The 16,728-nt window shown below is 42.7% G+C and overlaps 4 protein-coding genes across 7 annotated transcripts; 3 read left to right on the top strand and 1 right to left on the bottom strand.

Moving 5' to 3' along the window:
• Nucleotides 1-825: 825 nt before the first annotated feature.
• On the bottom strand, nucleotides 826-5,420 carry trim46a (tripartite motif containing 46a). Of its 2 annotated transcripts, XM_061289175.1 has the most exons (12): nucleotides 5,274-5,420; nucleotides 4,723-4,972; nucleotides 4,360-4,510; nucleotides 4,071-4,269; nucleotides 3,856-4,002; nucleotides 3,696-3,791; nucleotides 3,243-3,496; nucleotides 3,051-3,172; nucleotides 2,620-2,949; nucleotides 2,205-2,434; nucleotides 2,050-2,117; nucleotides 826-1,970 (listed from the first exon to the last, which is right to left on the bottom strand). In XM_061289175.1, exons 1-12 carry the CDS (start codon nucleotides 5,331-5,333, stop codon nucleotides 1,583-1,585), a joined length of 2,295 nt encoding a protein of 764 aa, XP_061145159.1. In that variant the 5' UTR covers nucleotides 5,334-5,420; the 3' UTR covers nucleotides 826-1,582. The 2 variants fall into 2 exon arrangements, with proteins under 2 accessions (XP_061145159.1, XP_061145160.1); XM_061289176.1 differs by lacking the exons at nucleotides 826-1,970; nucleotides 2,050-2,117 and having other exon boundaries at nucleotides 2,348-2,485.
• LOC133161012 (transmembrane protein 107-like) lies at nucleotides 4,358-7,261 on the top strand. 3 transcript variants are annotated; one of them, XM_061289181.1, is made up of 7 exons: nucleotides 4,358-4,496; nucleotides 4,733-4,872; nucleotides 5,935-6,038; nucleotides 6,263-6,330; nucleotides 6,392-6,492; nucleotides 6,583-6,679; nucleotides 6,956-7,261. In XM_061289181.1, exons 3-7 carry the CDS (start codon nucleotides 5,952-5,954, stop codon nucleotides 7,023-7,025), a joined length of 423 nt encoding a protein of 140 aa, XP_061145165.1. In that variant the 5' UTR covers nucleotides 4,358-4,496; nucleotides 4,733-4,872; nucleotides 5,935-5,951; the 3' UTR covers nucleotides 7,026-7,261. The 3 variants fall into 3 exon arrangements, with proteins under 3 accessions (XP_061145165.1, XP_061145164.1, XP_061145163.1); XM_061289180.1 differs by lacking the exons at nucleotides 4,358-4,496; nucleotides 4,733-4,872; nucleotides 6,583-6,679 and adding exons at nucleotides 5,444-5,811; nucleotides 6,744-6,840; XM_061289179.1 differs by lacking the exons at nucleotides 4,358-4,496; nucleotides 4,733-4,872 and adding an exon at nucleotides 5,458-5,811.
• Nucleotides 7,262-7,357: 96 nt separating this feature from the next.
• krtcap2 (keratinocyte associated protein 2) lies at nucleotides 7,358-8,878 on the top strand. Its single transcript, XM_061289183.1, has 5 exons — nucleotides 7,358-7,518; nucleotides 8,122-8,276; nucleotides 8,358-8,421; nucleotides 8,491-8,557; nucleotides 8,644-8,878. Exons 1-5 carry the CDS (start codon nucleotides 7,515-7,517, stop codon nucleotides 8,762-8,764), a joined length of 411 nt encoding a protein of 136 aa, XP_061145167.1. The 5' UTR covers nucleotides 7,358-7,514; the 3' UTR covers nucleotides 8,765-8,878.
• A 795-nt stretch (nucleotides 8,879-9,673) lies between these two features.
• On the top strand, nucleotides 9,674-11,418 carry s100a10b (S100 calcium binding protein A10b). Its single transcript, XM_061289018.1, has 3 exons — nucleotides 9,674-9,834; nucleotides 10,627-10,789; nucleotides 10,935-11,418. The coding sequence occupies exons 2-3, from the start codon at nucleotides 10,652-10,654 to the stop codon at nucleotides 11,091-11,093; spliced, it is 297 nt and encodes a 98-aa protein (XP_061145002.1). The 5' UTR covers nucleotides 9,674-9,834; nucleotides 10,627-10,651; the 3' UTR covers nucleotides 11,094-11,418.
• Nucleotides 11,419-16,728: the final 5,310 nt, after the last annotated feature.

The raw sequence follows: 16,728 nt of genomic DNA, 5'->3' as shown, positions 1-16,728 counted from the left end.
TGTAAATGTGTGAATCACATCCGGGGTGAAAGGTCGAGCGTAGAGAACAAGATGGTCGACGAGTGGACTCATTTAAGTGGATACAAGTGGAACTCGCATCATTGAAAGTAAGGTACTTTTGTTTATTCTTGCTCTTGTGTGAAGGAGCCATTTGTTTTAAAAAGGTAGCAGCAATGTGTAATATTGGAGGTGAAATATATCCGTTTCATGGAACTTTAAGGTTCATTAACAATGAATGCCTTCATATGATAACATGAAACCCCAAAATAAAAGCATGGATAGCACGGGGTGGAAATGTCCCTTGCGTTGGAGCTAAAATGGTGTCAAAAACGTTTTAATACTTTCCATTCTAGTCAATTATATTCAAACACATCATAACAGTATTGTAAATTGCCAATCTACAGAAGATAAACCACAAAAACTCAGGTAATGTCGCCGCCTAGTGGTTTGGTCGTAACATTGCAAGCGCACTCGCCAGACACTGCTCTGTTTACTCACAGCTGCTCACCGTAATGTAACCAGACTCGACATGTTTACTTTAAAACACTAAACCCTAATTTGAAAGCCTAAACCTGCCCTGACGTATTAGCTTCACTAAAAAAAACAACCATAAAAAAACTGCGGCCATTCACACAAACGAAGCTGTCAAGCCACTCAAACAATTAATGGAAGGCTTGCCCTCACATGATGCTGTGTGTTACGCAACATTCACTCAAACGTGTATATTTCCCACCACCTAATCCTAACTTGTCTTCTAGTTAACAATAACAAACGACATAAAAAACAGCACTTGTTAGCAAGCAAAACAAAATTAGGTACGTTACGTGTCAGATTACAAGTTATTTTATTCTTATGATTTAAAAAAAAAAAAAAAAGCTAAGCATACAGTGTCACGTGGTTCCACTATCACACTCACTCCCTAGAAAAAGAAAAAAAAACTTCATGTACAATCAAGTTCAAATCCTGTGTAAATATTACAATATCGACAATCAGCGCTGTCAGGCATAAACAACCACATCATTACCTGCACAAAAAGAGAAGAATCCTCATATTTTACCGACACTGTCACGGAGGTATCATTGAATATAATAAGTGATGTGCCTTGGAGCTAGTTATAAACCAATAAATGTGCCTTGACAGCCCCGTGAGGCCACACACGTACAAATCAATCATTCATACAAAACATTCAACTGACAAACATATCCTGACGATGCATGTTGAACACATGCAATGAAAATAATTGAGCAAATATCATCAAATACATCACAAGACCTTTCAAAACTGCAATAAATATACTGTTGACATACAAAATGGTCATATGAATTCAATTCCAATCAATCTTCAGGAAACCAATTATATTAGCTCTTCCATTACGCTACGTTACAAATAAAGGCTTCGAAATTTTAGACCGAGTATATCTGCAGTGCTTTTATGTGGTAACAATCCTAAAATAAAGACAGCGCATCAGAGTCACGCCCACATGCAATATTTGTCCCATGTATGAGTTATGCATAGTCGAAATTTTGCTTCAGCCACAATGTTAACATGAAAGCATGAAAAACCAATGTTTCATTCCGTGACTTCATGATTTACTGATAGGACGTGTTTTGATGGTCACCCTGGGCGGCGGCGCTTCCTCCTCGATGCTGCGACTGGCCACCAGGTCCTGCAGCTGTAGGGCGCCGCCGCCGATGAAGCAGAAGGCGGGACAGACGGGGGCCGAGCAGTCCACGTGGCCCTCCCACAGCACGCGTAAGGAGTGGGCGTCGTAAAAGGCCACGCCGCCCTCGTCGCAGTCCAAGCACACGCCCAGCCTGGGCGGCAGAGGCGTCGTGTAAGGGTGGGCGGGCTTGGAGTGTTGATGGCCTCGGGGGAGAAGGATTTTGCCCATGCCCATGGTCAGGAAGCAGAAGGGGGGTGAGTCCTGGTTGTCATCTGCCTCGCTGTCATGGCCGCTGTCCGGGTCATACCTTAGGATGGGGAGAAAACGTTTGGTAAAAGAAGGCTGATGTTTTCTAGAGCCTGCAGAGGGCGCCAGAGGGTTCTCACCGGGGACTGGCCATGTCTTGCGGCTGATGGAACCATTCTTGAAGTTTGGCCTCCTGTCCCACTCCGACCTGCATAAAGGGCAAAATAATTTAAAACGAACCCTGAAGAGCAATGCTAATCTGCGCTAACTTGAAAATGTCAAAAGATTCTCCTGCCTTAATCAGGTAAGAACCGGGTTCCACCGAGCAGGCCCAGTAGTGCCTGCCTTGAGAGACGGCCAGGTCGGCCACCAGAAGGTCGGCGGTCAGGTGGCAGGAGGTGAGCACGCGGTCGGCGACCTTCAGCAAGGAGAGGCCCGGCACGCTACGGGCGTACGTCTGACCCTTGCCCAGCGCCAGCCGGTCGGAATGCAAGCCCCAGCGAGAGTCCAAAGAGAAAGACAACACTGGACCGAGGGCATAACAGGAAAAGGAGAAAAGGAAGAGGAATTCTCAAGCTGAACACACAATGGAGGAAACAACAGGAAAGCCGAAAAAAAAGTACGAAGGGAATAGGGACAAAAAAAAAAGGTTCAAACCCAAAACATTCACATTTTTAACGTTGGCAGCATGTATAAATGAGTGCATTTACCGGGAGCCGGCGGCGTGTGAAGGTACACGTCCTCGCTGAAATCTCCAAAGCCGGCCTTATTGCAGCCTCGCACCCTCATCACGTACACGCTGTCGATCTGCAGTTGACCCACGATGGCGCTGGTCCCTCGCACTTCGTCCAGCCTCCGCCACGTCGTCGAAGCGTTTGGGGATCGGGTGCCTCCCCACGTGTCTCCGGACGCGCCCGTCCGTCTCCGGTACTCGACGGAGAAGTGCCATGCCGGGGCCGAGTCCTGCGGGAGGCGCCAGCACAGGAAGAGCTGGTCGTACGCCAGCGTCTTCTGGGTGTCGATCACTGGGGCCAGAGGGGCTGCCGGCCGCAAAACAAGGTACGCGATCAATTCATGGCGCCTATTCTGTCCAGTTAATACATTTAGGTGTACCTAATGTAGCGTCCAGTGCGGAACCTACCTCGAATAAAATCTAAGCCGTTGATGAGTTTGATCTCTTTTGTTGCATCCAGGTGAAAATGTCTGAATGATGGATCGGCGTTCAGGGAGAAGCACTGGAGGTTTGTGATGGCCTTCACTAGCCTGCCCGGGGAAATAAAACAATCACATTAAGACAATGATGAAAAAAAAAACGTCAGCAAGAAGAAGCAACCTGTTGTGAGTGACTCTGGCCGCCTGCACGAAACACGGCTGGTCGATCTCCTTGAGGAGCTCGTGGGTGTAGGCCATCATGCCGGCGTGCTCCAGCATGTCTCGCCTGCCCGACGCCTGAGCGGACAGCGCCTCCTCCCTGCGACTGCGCGAGCCCTCCAGGGCCACGGACAACACCCCCTGCCGCTCGGCTATGGACGCAGCCAGATCCTGCATGCAGCGGCTCAGATGGCGGAGAGCTACGGCGCTGTTGGCCTGCAGGCACGAATGTAAGCACGCCGACCTTTAGCTAAAAACTACGTGTACACTTTTAGCATTTGCTAACTTAGCTCAATTGGTATGTGCATCTGGATTCAGGACATATGAATTACTGTACGCAGGCGCCCTCTAGTGGTATACAAACAAATCACAGTCCAAGTCGAGATCATTTGCATGGAATCTAGTCAAACCTGACCTCCATCTGTTTGATGGTCCCCTCCAGTTGTGTGATCTGACTTTGAATGGTCTCCTGGTTGGCCAGGATGTAGTTAACCTCCTTGGTCAGCTGATCCTGTGAGAACAGCAAGCAAAGCTGATACCAGTGCCATTTAAAAAAAAAAAAAAATGTGGAGCACCTTGAGGGCCTGGTAGGCTTGAGTCACTGGCAGGACTTTGTGGCCATGGTGGTTGCGGCGGAGCTTACACAGCGGACACAACAACCTACGGCAAGTGCAGCAGTACCACAACAGACGCTCCTGCTCGTGCTCCGTGCACGTCAGCACCTTCGGGCGCGGAAACGTCACATTCAACGGCGACTATCACGGGAGGGAAACGAGAAGAAAGACAAAACCTTTGGGCGAAAGTTGTTTGTGGGGAGGATGTGCTCGTGTTGGGCTCGGGGGGTCCCCCAGGGGTGGTAGAGCTTGAAACATTCATTGCAGAAGTTGGCTTTGCAGTCAGCGCAGCCCTTGGTGGCCTCCAGAGATTGAGGAGGCTTGCAGAATGCGCACACGATGGCCGCGCTGCCCAGACTCTGCGTGTGCCTGTACCTGACGTACCGCAGAATAAATCAATACAAAATCTAATTTGGTTACAAAAGAAATAATTATAATATCTTTATCATTTCTTTTTGCAGTTACCTTTCCACAATACGCTCCAGAGTGAGGTTGCGGGGACAATGGGTCAGGCCTTTCTCGCCAAGTTCCACATCCTCCTGACAGGAAGGACACGGGAACAGCATGGGGGGAGGGGCCAAGTCCTTACGCCGCCGCCCGGGGTATGTGCTGCATGCTTGGGGGAGGAGGAGAAGAGGAAATCAAATTGAATATGTGGCAAATATTGTCAATGGAAAGGACTATTTACATTCACATCCATTTGGCTAGAAACGTCTATTTGTTGCGTGTGATACGAAACTCCAGTTCGAGGGCTGACCTCATGGATGATGGCACACGAGATTTTCTGACATCATCCCACAACACTCAATTTTGAAACGTGTCCCTTACCGGTTCTTAGGATGTGGTCCGGGGTCCTCGGCGATGGTCTGCGGGGCTGGCGCGGGGAGCGAGCGTTGGGCGTGGAGGCCGGCGACCTCGGCTCCGGGGGGAGGTCAGGTTGAGGGAAGCCCCTCTGTACCAACACGTCGGCCGCACACAGTAAGCACACGCTGTGCTGGCAAGGCAGCAGGATGGGCTGCTTCACCATGTCGTCGCACACGGGACAACGTAGCTCTCGCTCCATGCTCTTCATGTTGGACTGGAATGACAACATTATACTCGCATATCATTGCAATTTGGCTCAACTCTTTTTAACCATGACCGGCGAGAAGCAGCATCCCGTTTCTATGACGACATACATCACCTCTGATTTCAGCTTCCTGCAGCTATGTTTAAACATTTTGTCTCGCGTTTGGATTTACGTGTGTGCTTTTTCTATCTAATAGAAATCTTCACTTAGCAAACGGCAGCTAAATACAAGCTATGTGCGAAATGCCATAATATAGCGATGCATGTGCACGTTGCTCGGGGAATAAAGATCAGGAGTTTTTTATACTCACGCTGATACGAAGCAAAGCATCCATGATGGAAGTGAAGCTTTTTAATTCCGTGTCTGCCATGAGTGCATGAAGCAAAGCCGGTGCCAGGGAGCCCTCTTATGTCTGTGCTAGCAAACAGCCCATCCTCGGAAAGGTGGGAGAAAGAATTGGGGGGCGTTATTGGTGGGGGGGGCTTAATTCGGTCGCATTCTTTTGTCATCCATCATTATATTATTGTTGCTGTTATTATTATTATTATTACGTGCACTAAAGTTTTCTATTCAAAATTGCCAACGATATGAAATAAAGAAAAATTAGTTCCTTGTGCTGCCAACGGACAGCAGCATTGTAAAGCCCCATTGTCGTCGAGTCGGAACTATTTCTGTATGAATTTGTAGCTGGTGTTTCCTCCGGATGATAATAAAAAAACGCACACAGTTGCTGTGGCAACCGATGCTACTTCCGGCTATAGCCAAGCGATTTGAATGTTAAACGCGGCGACCGACGGAGTAAACAAGCTTTTTGTGTGTTATTCTAGTGATCTGTTTTCCTTTACAAGGTAAATCTAACTATAGTTGGTTAATACCGTGCGGAATATCGGGTTATTTTGTTGCCTAACAATTGCAATAAACAGAGGATGCGGACTAATCCGCGCAAATGTTCGTTATTGTTTTCGAAACAGGTCGCTCCAAAGTTAAGATGTCGGCCATCAGCAGCCTTATTCCTGCTCGATTCCTAACAATCATCGCCCACCTTGTGATTGTCATCACCATCTTTTGGACGAGGGTAAGATCATTTACACTATATTTATTGGTAAAACATCGTGAACTGTTTTATTTTCAATCAGGAACATTCTTAGATTAATATTCAATAGAATTTTGAGATGACAATATTCCCCAAAGCTCTTGCTGGTTATATTCAAGCTTCTTTTTGTCATGAGTCATTTTATCAGTCTTAAATGCTCCTGCTTGAGGCAACTATTTGATTGACAGCAAATCTTATTTTTGCAGGAATTTAACGTGAAGGCGTGCTTGCCTTTGGAGTTCACACAAGAGCAATACGACAGTGAGGATTTAAAGTAAGTACTAATAGAATGCATGCACACGGACACACACTAATATACATTTTGTGTGTTCCAGGTTGGTGGTGGCCCTGTCAGTCACACTTGTGTTATTTGCAATTGAGTTAGCTGGCTTCTTTTCGGGAGTGTCCATGTTCAATGGCAGCCAAGGCCTTCTGTGTATCCTTCACCTACTCTGAGATACTCAGACAGCAAATGTATGACCACATAATCTATGGAGAAAAAGCAATTCCATGACTCCTGTCCCAGCCACAGGAGCCCATGCCTGTGGCTCAGTGGCCCTTCTTTTCTTTCTATTTGAGCAGTTGGACTGTGCAGTCTACTGGTGGATTGTTGCCTTCTGCAGGTTAGTTTGCTATAGTTTAAAAAAGAAGTTGATTTTGTTTTTCCCTGACATCCACATCACCTAGCTTTGACAGTCCACTGCAGCGCATCTGTTTCCTTGTCTTATTTTGTTTTTGAGAAGTGGGAGTGCTGGACCTATTGGGTTATTTTTGTACCCTGCAGGTTGGTGCACATGGACTGATTTATGCAAATGTATATTTCTGGGTTAGACGGTGGAGCAGTCTGAGATTACAAATTAGAAAATAATATTTATGACATTCTCTGTGTTTTCTTCTAGTGTGCTGCCTGCCCTCATGGAGATTCTTCTGTTTATCGCTGTTTTTGGACTTGCAAAGAAGCCGTTATGATGGAGTAAATGTTGACTAGGAATTTGTCGTGCAGTATTCAATTCATCATGCTAGTGGTTAGCAAAGTCTGACTCACAGTTGAGAGGTTCTGGTTCAGAATCTCTTCTCGGGATGTGGATTTTGCAATTTGCAGACTTGCCTGGTCCCTTTTTCCTTTATTGTTGTTTTTAACACTATTATATCCTACTGTATGTATTTTATTTTTTATATTTATTAAATTTTCATCGCATATTCTATTATTGCTGTTATTTTTTTTTCTGTCCATGAATTGTTATCTCTTTCATAAATACAATTATTTGACTATTTACAATTTATTTATTATTTATTTTGCTATTTTATTTTAATAGCTCGACAGACCAGTTCCGGGTGAAGGTTCCTTCGGTTCCTAGGTCGTAACTCTTACCAATTCGGCTAGTTCGGCAAAAGTTAATTGGACCTTTAAAAGTAAACAAATAAATAACTACAGTTACGAGCAACTAACTTGGAACCATGGGTATGTATTGCACGTAATAACAATTTATTTATGTCGGTTTAGCGTGCATACAGACGTCCAACCCCATTACTCCGCTCAAGTAGCTAGCTTGTCTTGCTAACAATTTAGCTAACTAGCACTGATTCATAATATTAGCGCTAAGTGTTTGATCTATTGTGGTAATAAGCTTTATTCTAAAACATTGTTTTTGCGTTACTACTGGCTATACGCTTACGTGTTTTTGGCGATTTTAAAGTTAGCATTAGTTTAGCATTTGCAAGGCTTCCGTCCGAACACTGACGTGTCATTGGAAGGCGTTCAATTTCACCAAATTGAAACGGTAAAACTAACCTACGCTATATTTACGTTCATGAAAATAAATCAGAATCAGCTTAATTTTTTCCCTTAAGTACTCAGTTTTGAGGTAAATTAGTTGCGTTGACTATTTATGAATGTGACATGCTTCATAATTTGCAAGCCTGTGTATTCATTGCATTATACAGAGACATAATGTTGAATTTTTTCCCCCTTTATATCCCTAATAAAGATAATCAGAATATAAATTAACTAGTGTCATAAATGGGGAAAACTAATGGACTAAGCTGCTTGTTTTTGTCTCTGCAGCAGTGAACACGGGCACGTCTCTGGTGCTGTCCAGCCTTCTTTCCGTGTTGGTATTTGCCGGCATGCAGATGTTCAGTAAGCAGCTGGCATCCTGCGAGTGGCTCACTATCCTGGGGGGCTTCCTGGGCTCCGTCCTCTTTATCTGCTCCCTCACTGTATCCTCCATGAGCACAAGACTCATCACTTGACTTTTTGTATTTTCTATCACAACCAGTTAGCCCTAACTCCTTTTTCAGGCATTTAGTAATCTGGAAAATCTGTTTTTTGGGAAAGGATTCCAAGCCAAGATCTTCCCTGAAAGTAAGTTTCTGCAGAATGGGAGTAAGATTTGGAATAATGTATATCAATTTATTATTTTCCAACTTTTAGTTCTGCTGTGCCTGTGCCTGTCGCTGTTTGCGTCCGGTCTGGTTCATCGAGTGTGTGTCACCACATGGTCGGTTACTTTCTTCACTTTACTGCACGCCATCCTTTTTTTTTTTTTTTTCCTCCACTAAATCTGTCAATATTCTCTCCTCACAGCTTGATCTTCTCCATCTTCGCCCTGTATTACATCAACAAAATATCCGCTGCCCTCTACCAGGCGGCCACGCCCATGGCGGTGCCCGTCAAGGCGCCCACCAAGAGCAAGAGGAAGAACTGAGGAACGGAAACAAGACATCCCTCTTTTGACCGAAGATTTGATTGGCCACATTCCATGAAAGAGATTACTATTAGTACAACACATTTTGTAATTAAACAAAAATTAAAAAAAACATTCAATGTGTCTGGTCTTATTCAAACTGGGGGGTATTGTTCAGTGAATTAAAACCTAAATAAAAATAATAATTAATAGCAAATTTGTCTGGCTGTGACAGTCGCGACCTCAAGTGCCTGGAAAGGTGCCTTACAAATAAAATGTATTATTATTATTATTAGTTTGCACCTTCCAGCATGAAGCAGGTAGAACTTTTTTACTCCCAGTGAAAATAGAAATATTTTATTTAATGTAACACATTAATTCTCTGTTAAACGTGTTGGTTGTTAACCTCAACTTGTGACTCACGTAATGTACACTTTTTTTCTTTTTTTTTTCTTAACCACAGACATTGTGGGACTTTTGGACTTGAGGATTTATAGCAACATGAATAATTCTGAGTTCCAATAAAACCTCAAATAGGAACTTCCCATAAGATAAATGTATAATAATATCGCATGGATAACGAATTATAAATTTGCGTTACAAACTTATTTGTATATTGCTAGAATCCGTTTTTATGTCTCATTGGAACATAGAAAAAGGCAGAACATGGCGTGCTGCCATTGGCTACCGCATCGTGGTAGAATGTTTGAAGGGCTGACTTACAATTCACCCTTTCATTTAACAGTCCAACAAAGTCAATGGAAACTTGTGATTTGTTAGCATCTTATATTCTATGCAAGGATTCCGATTACAGTGCGACTTAAGTTGGGAAAAACTCAACTTTGTGGTTGTGATAGTCGAGAAAAAAAAAAAGCATTTGGGGAGTCATATTCAAAAGGGTGTGTAGAGACATGAGCACATTATTTTTTTTAACTCCCCTCCCACCTTTTTTTTTTTTTTCTTTCTTCATCTCCTCCCATCTCCTTCTCCCGGGCGTTGCCCGGCGGACTATATATACTCGAATAAACTCGAGTTGAACTCCTCCTTTCTTCTCAAAGACATCTTGCTCACTCATCCTCCTCGTAGCTACGGTAAGTTTCTTCATTTTGGAACTTTATTTTTATTTTTGGGTGGATTGCGCTCATTTTACGCATGCATAGCAGAAGTGTTAGTTCACGGAAAATAGGAAAAAAAACTCGCAGATGATTAAAACGTCGAGTAGATGGCTTTGACTCATTTAAGTGTATAGTTTTTGTCGTTTATTCTCAGTTTTACGCCAAATGTTTGTCATTGGGTGTGTTCCCATGCGTCATTCATCGGGTGGTCTGCGGTTTGGGCGCACGTCGTACATTTCTCCAAGCAGCCACTGGCCTTCTGTTTCCTGCGTTTTTGTTTCAACTGATTTGTATGCTATTCTATTTTAACGACTTTTGTGTCAGTGAAATCCAATAGGAATACGGCGGATGTGGAGCAAAGGGTAGAGGTGATAAGGATGTCCGTGTGTTGCGGAACATTTGGGCTTATATTGAAAGAATTTGCTCTGAGTGCCAATAAAAGCAACGCCTGTATCCTCCCTTTTAGTGCATTCACTGTTTGCTTTGGATACGGATGATATTGTTAGCTTATCTTTCAGTGAGCTTTTAAATAAACACAGATAATACAATACAGTAATAATTAAATTCAGAATGTCAAATCTAGCAAACAAATGATCCTATTTGGCTGTTTGGCCATTACCTGACCACGCCTCATAATGTATAATTTAATACAATATAGTGTTAATTAAATTCAGAATGTCATAAATCTAGCAAACAAAAGATCCTATTTGGCTATTTTGCCAATACTTGACCACGCTTCATAATTTTCTGCTTTTTGTCCATTTGCAGCTTCCATCCACCTGCCTCTGCAGCCATGTCTGATTTGGAGAAATGCATGGAGAACCTCATCGTCATCTTCCACCGCTACGCCAAAGACGACGGTGATGGCAGGACTCTGAGCAAAAAAGAACTGAAGAAACTACTGGAGACGGAGTTGCCAACCTTCCTCAAGGTGAGAACACTCGAGTTGCTGAACATGCGATTTCCATTATTTCCTCGTCTAAAAGTCAACCAGCATTCTGAATCCGATCATTCGACTTATTCCTCATGACTGTCCCCTAACCACCTTTTTTTTTTTGTCTTTTTTTTTGCCCCAGACTCAAAAGAACCCCAAAACAGTGGATTGCATCTTGCAGGACCTGGACCACAACAAAGATGACAAGTTAGACTTTGAAGAGTTTCTCCCCTTGGTCGCAGGCCTCTCCTTGGCCTGTGAGAAGTGCTACGTGCTGCACCAGAAGAAGGGCAAACAGTAAACACACGAGTATAAATGCATTTCTGACTGAATATTTCCTTTGTCTGTCTGATTATTCACACCATGAAGGTCTGTTTTTGTATTTTTATTCTGCATGATTTGAATACATGGAAGCAGTTTAGCCCAAAGGCGTGCACCTTGTTTGTTCTGCCTCTGAAACGCTGTGATTGATAACCAAACAGTTGAGAAATGGCAAGTGAACTATTTGGCACTACTTTCTAGTTTTCCGCTGTGTACTAAATCACAAAGCTAACAAATTCTGTACATGTATGTGAGTCTTAATGAAACTTTCACGGCTGAAATAAAATGTTAATCTGCTAGCAGAATTGCTTCTTTTTTTTTTAGCTAATGCTTGGATGGCTGGGTGTTGCTATGCAGAATTTGAGGGGGGTCCAAAAAATGTGGGCATTCAAGTCAGATTAAAAAAAAAATACACACTAAAAAAAGCAAAATCAACTACTTTTTAAAAGTTTGAACTTCTGACATGTTCTGCCTATATTTAACAGTGCTGGAAAAAATATTGATAGTTAAACTTTGCAATTTACATACAATAGCCCAAAACAGCGCCATCTGTTGGATCTGGTAGGGGCTATTTCCTGGCTTGCCCCTTTAATGCAAGTTCTTCACAGCTTGAATGTTGAGCAAGGCTTGAAAGGATGACACATCACTATCTGCCATCCGAGGTTTGCAAGTGGTTTAAATCACGCCCTTACAATACAGCATAGTTGTATCTGAGGAATTCAAAACATGTGATATGTTGCCATGACAACGCTGCCTTGAGTATACACTATCTGTTAGTCCGCACTTCAATCCATCCATTTCAAATAGATTACTTCACTTCAGAGTACAAAATTGCAACTAAAGAAAAGTGATTCATCAATTTAACAGAATTAAAGGATGGCATGGTAACAAAAAGCATGCCAAATCATGATTAATCTTAGCTAAATGTGCTAACATGCTAACCGTCTCATACGCTTTCATGTGACATGCAACTTTAAAAAAACAAAACTAAACACAAGGTAGAGCTACAACTAAACACTAGAGGGCAGCATCGATACAAACTAGGGATGGGCACAGTGTTTTTCCTATCAGATGTTTTGACTCGTGTGCAAATTACACAGGGGCGCGTCAGAACCAGTAACACCAGTCTGGGCAATGAACAGAGCTTGAGTCATAGTTGTTTGTATGCTCGAACGACTTTAAAAGTCATACAAGAGGACGATAGCGGTTGAGTTGCTGTACATACCGTGAGTATCTATCTATCTATCTCTATCTATCTATCTCTATCTATCTATCTTTGAACATGTTGATTTATGTGCCTTATTCGCATAACATGAAATTATGTGAAAATGTGTGTGTGTGTTTGGTCGATCTAAAGTTCAAAAATAAATTTCACTTCACTTCACATCTCTCTCTCTCTCTCTGTCTCTCTCTCTCTGTCTCTCTCTCTCTGTCTCTCTCTCTCTCTGTCTCTCTCTCTCTGTCTCTCTCTCTCTGTCTCTCTCTCTCTGTCTCTCTCTCTCTGTCTCTCTCTCTCTGTCTCTCTCTCTCTGTCTCTCTCTCTCTCTCTCTCTCTGTCTCTCTCTGTCTCTCTCTCTCTCTCTCTCTCTCTCTCTCTCTGTCTCTGTCTCTCTCTCTCTGTCTCTCTCTCTCTCTCTCTCTCTCTCTCTGTCTCTCTCTCTCTCTCTGTCTCTCTCTCTCTGTCTCTCTCTCTCTGTCTCTCTCTCTCTGTCTCTCTCTCTCTGTCTCTCTCTCTCTCTCTGTCTCTCTCTCTCTGTCTCTCTCTCTCTGTCTCTCTCTCTCTGTCTCTCTCTCTCTCTCTCTCTGTCTTTCTCTCTCTGTCTCTCTTTCTCTCTCTCTCTCTGTCTCTCTCTCTCTCTCTGTCTCTCTCTCTCTCTCTGTCTCTCTCTCTCTCTCTGTCTCTCTTTCGCTGTCTCTGTCTCTCTCTCTCTCTGTCTCTCTCTGTCTGTCTGTTTGACCCAACCCTTAGCCACACCTTCAAGGATGGCAACATTTTCCCTGATTTTTCTCTCTTCCTTTGCACCGATTTCCAGAATCAGACTTTTTCTGGTCTTCCCGAGTAGCCATGGGTGAGCTGGAAAACGCTATCAAATGTTGCGTGGATGTCTTTGTGAAGAACTGCGGCGAGGGCAGCGACTGTTTGAACATGGACGAGTTCAAGACAATGATGGGGAAAGAGATCACCGCCTCAAGTTATAAAGTACAAAACTGCTCAGGAGAGGAAGTCATAGCGGAAGCGGCACTTGAAGTTGACCTCAATTTCTTTCACAGGGGAAATTTAACGTGAGCGATCTGGACGAGGCCTTCTCCAAATTGGACAAGAATGACAACGGCGAAATCAGCATTCAGGAGTTTTCCAGATGCATTTCCATTTTGATTAAAGGTTACTACCGCAAAAACGTGAAAGCCAAAAAAGGTGGCAAGGGAGGCCGGGGCCGGAAGCAGGGTGGCAAGGGAGACGACGGCGGCGAAGATGAGGGTTAGCACATTTTCAATCTGTCTTGTTTCTCCTGCATTCTCAATACAAGCTTGAATCAAAAAAATAAATAAAGACTGATCATTTGATTATCCTCAGTTTCATCCTGTCTGGTTATTAGTGACATATATTGACATGAAACCTTGTTTGACTTTCTTTTATTGCTCGATGGACAAACGAAGCTTCAAATTTGCTTCACGAACCAATTGTATATTTTTTTTATGGCTGTTTCAAGCGCATACTGACTTACCATTTCTTAAAAGACTTTCTTTAAACCAACATCGCCTTCTCACCATCACCTCAGGTATTTTTTTTATTTTTATTTTTTTTACCTAGTTACAGGTGTTTCATTTACCTGCCGGCTCACCCAAGTCCTTGCCATTTCTATGACTCACCCCGCCATTAAACATTGATTGAGGAAGTTCAATGTGATTCACCGAGCATGTTTATAGGTGTGGCAAGTAAACAAAATATATTTTTTTTAATTTACTTGGCCGTACCTCCAACCTGTGAAACACCCTTTGTCCTTGCAAGCGGTTTCACAGACCAATTAGGCTCAGCACACAAAAACCAGAACGGTGAAACCAGTCTAGGTGGAGTCTGAACCTTTTTACTTTAATGACATTTGTCTGCACGTGTCATTAAATGAATTAGCAGTCCAATATAAGAAGGTTCATCTCACTCAAGTCCATTTGGACATCTCTTGAGTGTCACACGGGGATCTCGTCTTGACTGCTGAATATTCTGTAAGTGGAATTTGCGCGATAACGTTTGGTGTGTGATGAAAATTGAGAATAGATCTGCAATTGTGAGTAATATTGAAATCAATATTGATGATTTTGTATTGAAATGTCTCCTGTTTCTTCAAAACAATTAGAAATATCTCTCCCCCCCCAAAAAAAAGTCGCGTCACCATGGGCCGCCTGGATGAAGTTATTATAAAGTTAGCGGAACTCTTCAAGGAGTACAACACCGATGGCGACAAGTATTTGAGCCCAGCTGAGACAAAAGCCATGCTTGAGAAGGAAATCAACATCGACAACTTGCAAGTGAGCGACGCTGATGCGATCGCTGACGTGTGCCACATTCCCTGCGTCTTAACTTGATTTTTTGTTTTGACAGGGGATAATCACCATGGAGAACGTCAAGGAGAGTTTGAAGCAGCTGGACAACAGCAAAGAGGTCGATCTTAGACTCTTTGACTTGGGAAAAGCTGTGACTGAACTGACGGTGACTTACAACCGCAAGAAAATGCAACAGTAAAGGATTTAAAAAAATCCAAATTATTAGGGATGGTTCAAATAAAAAGGGAATCATATCGCTGAAATGGACTACAATAAAAATGTTTATTTGGGTTTATTACAAAGTTGCTGGTCCTTTTTGCTCCTTTGAATAAATAAAATAAATAATATGAAAAGCCTTTGAGGGTCTTGGGCTTTATTGATGCTGTTCTCAAGCTTTTTCTGACATGCCCATTGAAAATAAATGCAACATATTTAAGGGTTGTATCCTTGTTTAGTTTTCCAGTATTTTTTGGGAAAATAAAAAAAAATACTTTCAAGTTTCATGTTGTCTTCGCATCATTTTCGTGTCATATTGGCTCTCAATTTTTGTCAATTCGACGTTGCATTTAATAATTGCGGCACTGCGCGGGCCCATGTTAACCACGTTGGACCAGATGCTACATGCTAAATGCTAAAAACAGGCTGAACGTGCTTTAATTGCCACTCTTTGGCAAGCCAGAAGTTTGTGTTGCTTCTACTGATCTTGTCAATACAATTATGACAAGAAATAAAACTCTATTTGACTGATTAAGGTTTTTTTTGATCACATGATTAAAGGAACTCGCACGTCATCATCTTATGTCATCCATGTTATATTATTTCTTATCTCGGTCATGTTGTTTCCTATCGTTGTATAATATGTAAATAAACAGTGTTTTGATTGAACATTATAGGCCTCACATATTTTATGTTAGAAAAATCTCACAGCACACCACCAAACAAAAAAAACAAAAACTTAGAATTATAAAATGTGCGCTTGTTTAGTTGAACACGAAGCTAGGTTTTATTCTGTGAATGGCAACAGGGGCCTTTTTTTTTTGGTATTGTTTCTAATTGAAGATGAAGAACCTCCAAAATTCTTAAAATAAATTTAATAGATTTTTACTTAACAGCGAATACACCTCAAACACCAGAGAGAGAGAAACTCCTCCCGCACTCCTAACGAAAGGTTAATTGAAGACGAAATTATCCGTGACTCAGTGTTTGTTTGTCTGAGATTGGCTGAAGTCCAGTTTAGGATATACATGCCGCCCCAAGATGGCAGGGAGAGGCGCCAGCGCACCCCGCTCGGACCGGTTCAAAGAATGTTCAAATTGGGCTCAGACCGAAACAGTGAAACCAGTCTAGGTGGAGTGTGAAACGTTTATTTTTAATAACATTTGATTGAGTCTGTGTGCATGTGTATTTATAAGAAGGACAAAATAAGAACATACATCTCATTTGAGCATCTCCAAAGAGTCCCTCGAGATCTCACCTCGTCCACTGAAGCTACCGTAAGTGCTCAAGGGAATTTACGGATGCTCGTTAGATGCTAAAATGAATCGATGTTCAAATCAATTATGTCTGTTGTTTTATTTTTTTAAAAACATTTGCAGGAAGAAGACTTTTGGTCAACCCGAGTCGCCATGGGTCGCCTGGATGAAATCATTGTAACCTTGTCAGATCTCTTTGAGGAATACAACACTGGAGACAACCAAAAGCAAAAACGATTGGGAAAAGACGAGATCGCAGCCATGCTTGCGAAGGAAGTCAGCATCGACAATTTTAACGTGAGAGAGCAAATTAGTGAACACATTCACAGTACTATGTTGCTTGACGTTTTCTTCATTTGCTGGTTTGACAGGGCAAAGTCTCCGTGGATGTTATCAAACAGACCATGGAGCAGGTGGACAAGAATAAAGATAGCGAAATCAAAATTCTGGAATTCTGCAGAGCTGTGACCAACCTGGCCGTGTTCTACTACCGCAGGAATACGCCCGGGGAAAATGTTTAAAACAACTAAGAACTGTCAAATAATCAGAAAAATAAAAAAAGTACACACTTTTTTTCTGTATGTTATTTTTCATGGCAGGAAT

This window comes from Syngnathus typhle, linkage group LG10 (assembly GCF_033458585.1).
Source record: "Syngnathus typhle isolate RoL2023-S1 ecotype Sweden linkage group LG10, RoL_Styp_1.0, whole genome shotgun sequence".
Classification (NCBI taxonomy): Eukaryota; Metazoa; Chordata; class Actinopteri; order Syngnathiformes; family Syngnathidae; genus Syngnathus; species Syngnathus typhle.
This window is presented reverse-complemented; position numbering and strand designations above follow the sequence as displayed.

Coding starts and splice junctions, on each gene's coding strand:
- LOC133161012 (XM_061289181.1), top strand. CDS start 5,952: ATGTCGGCCATCAGCAGCCTTATTCCTGCTCGATTCCTAACAATCATC. Junction 6,039..6,262: donor TCACCATCTTTTGGACGAGG/GTAAGATCATTT, acceptor TTATTTTTGCAG/GAATTTAACGTGAAGGCGTG. Junction 6,493..6,582: donor TGGCAGCCAAGGCCTTCTGT/GTATCCTTCACC, acceptor CTCCTGTCCCAG/CCACAGGAGCCCATGCCTGT.
- krtcap2 (XM_061289183.1), top strand. Junction 8,422..8,490: donor AGCCAAGATCTTCCCTGAAA/GTAAGTTTCTGC, acceptor TCCAACTTTTAG/TTCTGCTGTGCCTGTGCCTG. Junction 8,558..8,643: donor CGAGTGTGTGTCACCACATG/GTCGGTTACTTT, acceptor CTCTCCTCACAG/CTTGATCTTCTCCATCTTCG.
- s100a10b (XM_061289018.1), top strand. CDS start 10,652: ATGTCTGATTTGGAGAAATGCATGGAGAACCTCATCGTCATCTTCCAC. Junction 10,790..10,934: donor AGTTGCCAACCTTCCTCAAG/GTGAGAACACTC, acceptor TTTTTGCCCCAG/ACTCAAAAGAACCCCAAAAC.
- trim46a (XM_061289175.1), bottom strand. CDS start 5,333: ATGGCAGACACGGAATTAAAAAGCTTCACTTCCATCATGGATGCTTTG. Junction 4,003..4,070: donor CAAACAACTTTCGCCCAAAG/GTTTTGTCTTTC, acceptor CCGCGCCCGAAG/GTGCTGACGTGCACGGAGCA. Junction 2,435..2,619: donor TCACACGCCGCCGGCTCCCG/GTAAATGCACTC, acceptor CCCTCGGTCCAG/TGTTGTCTTTCTCTTTGGAC.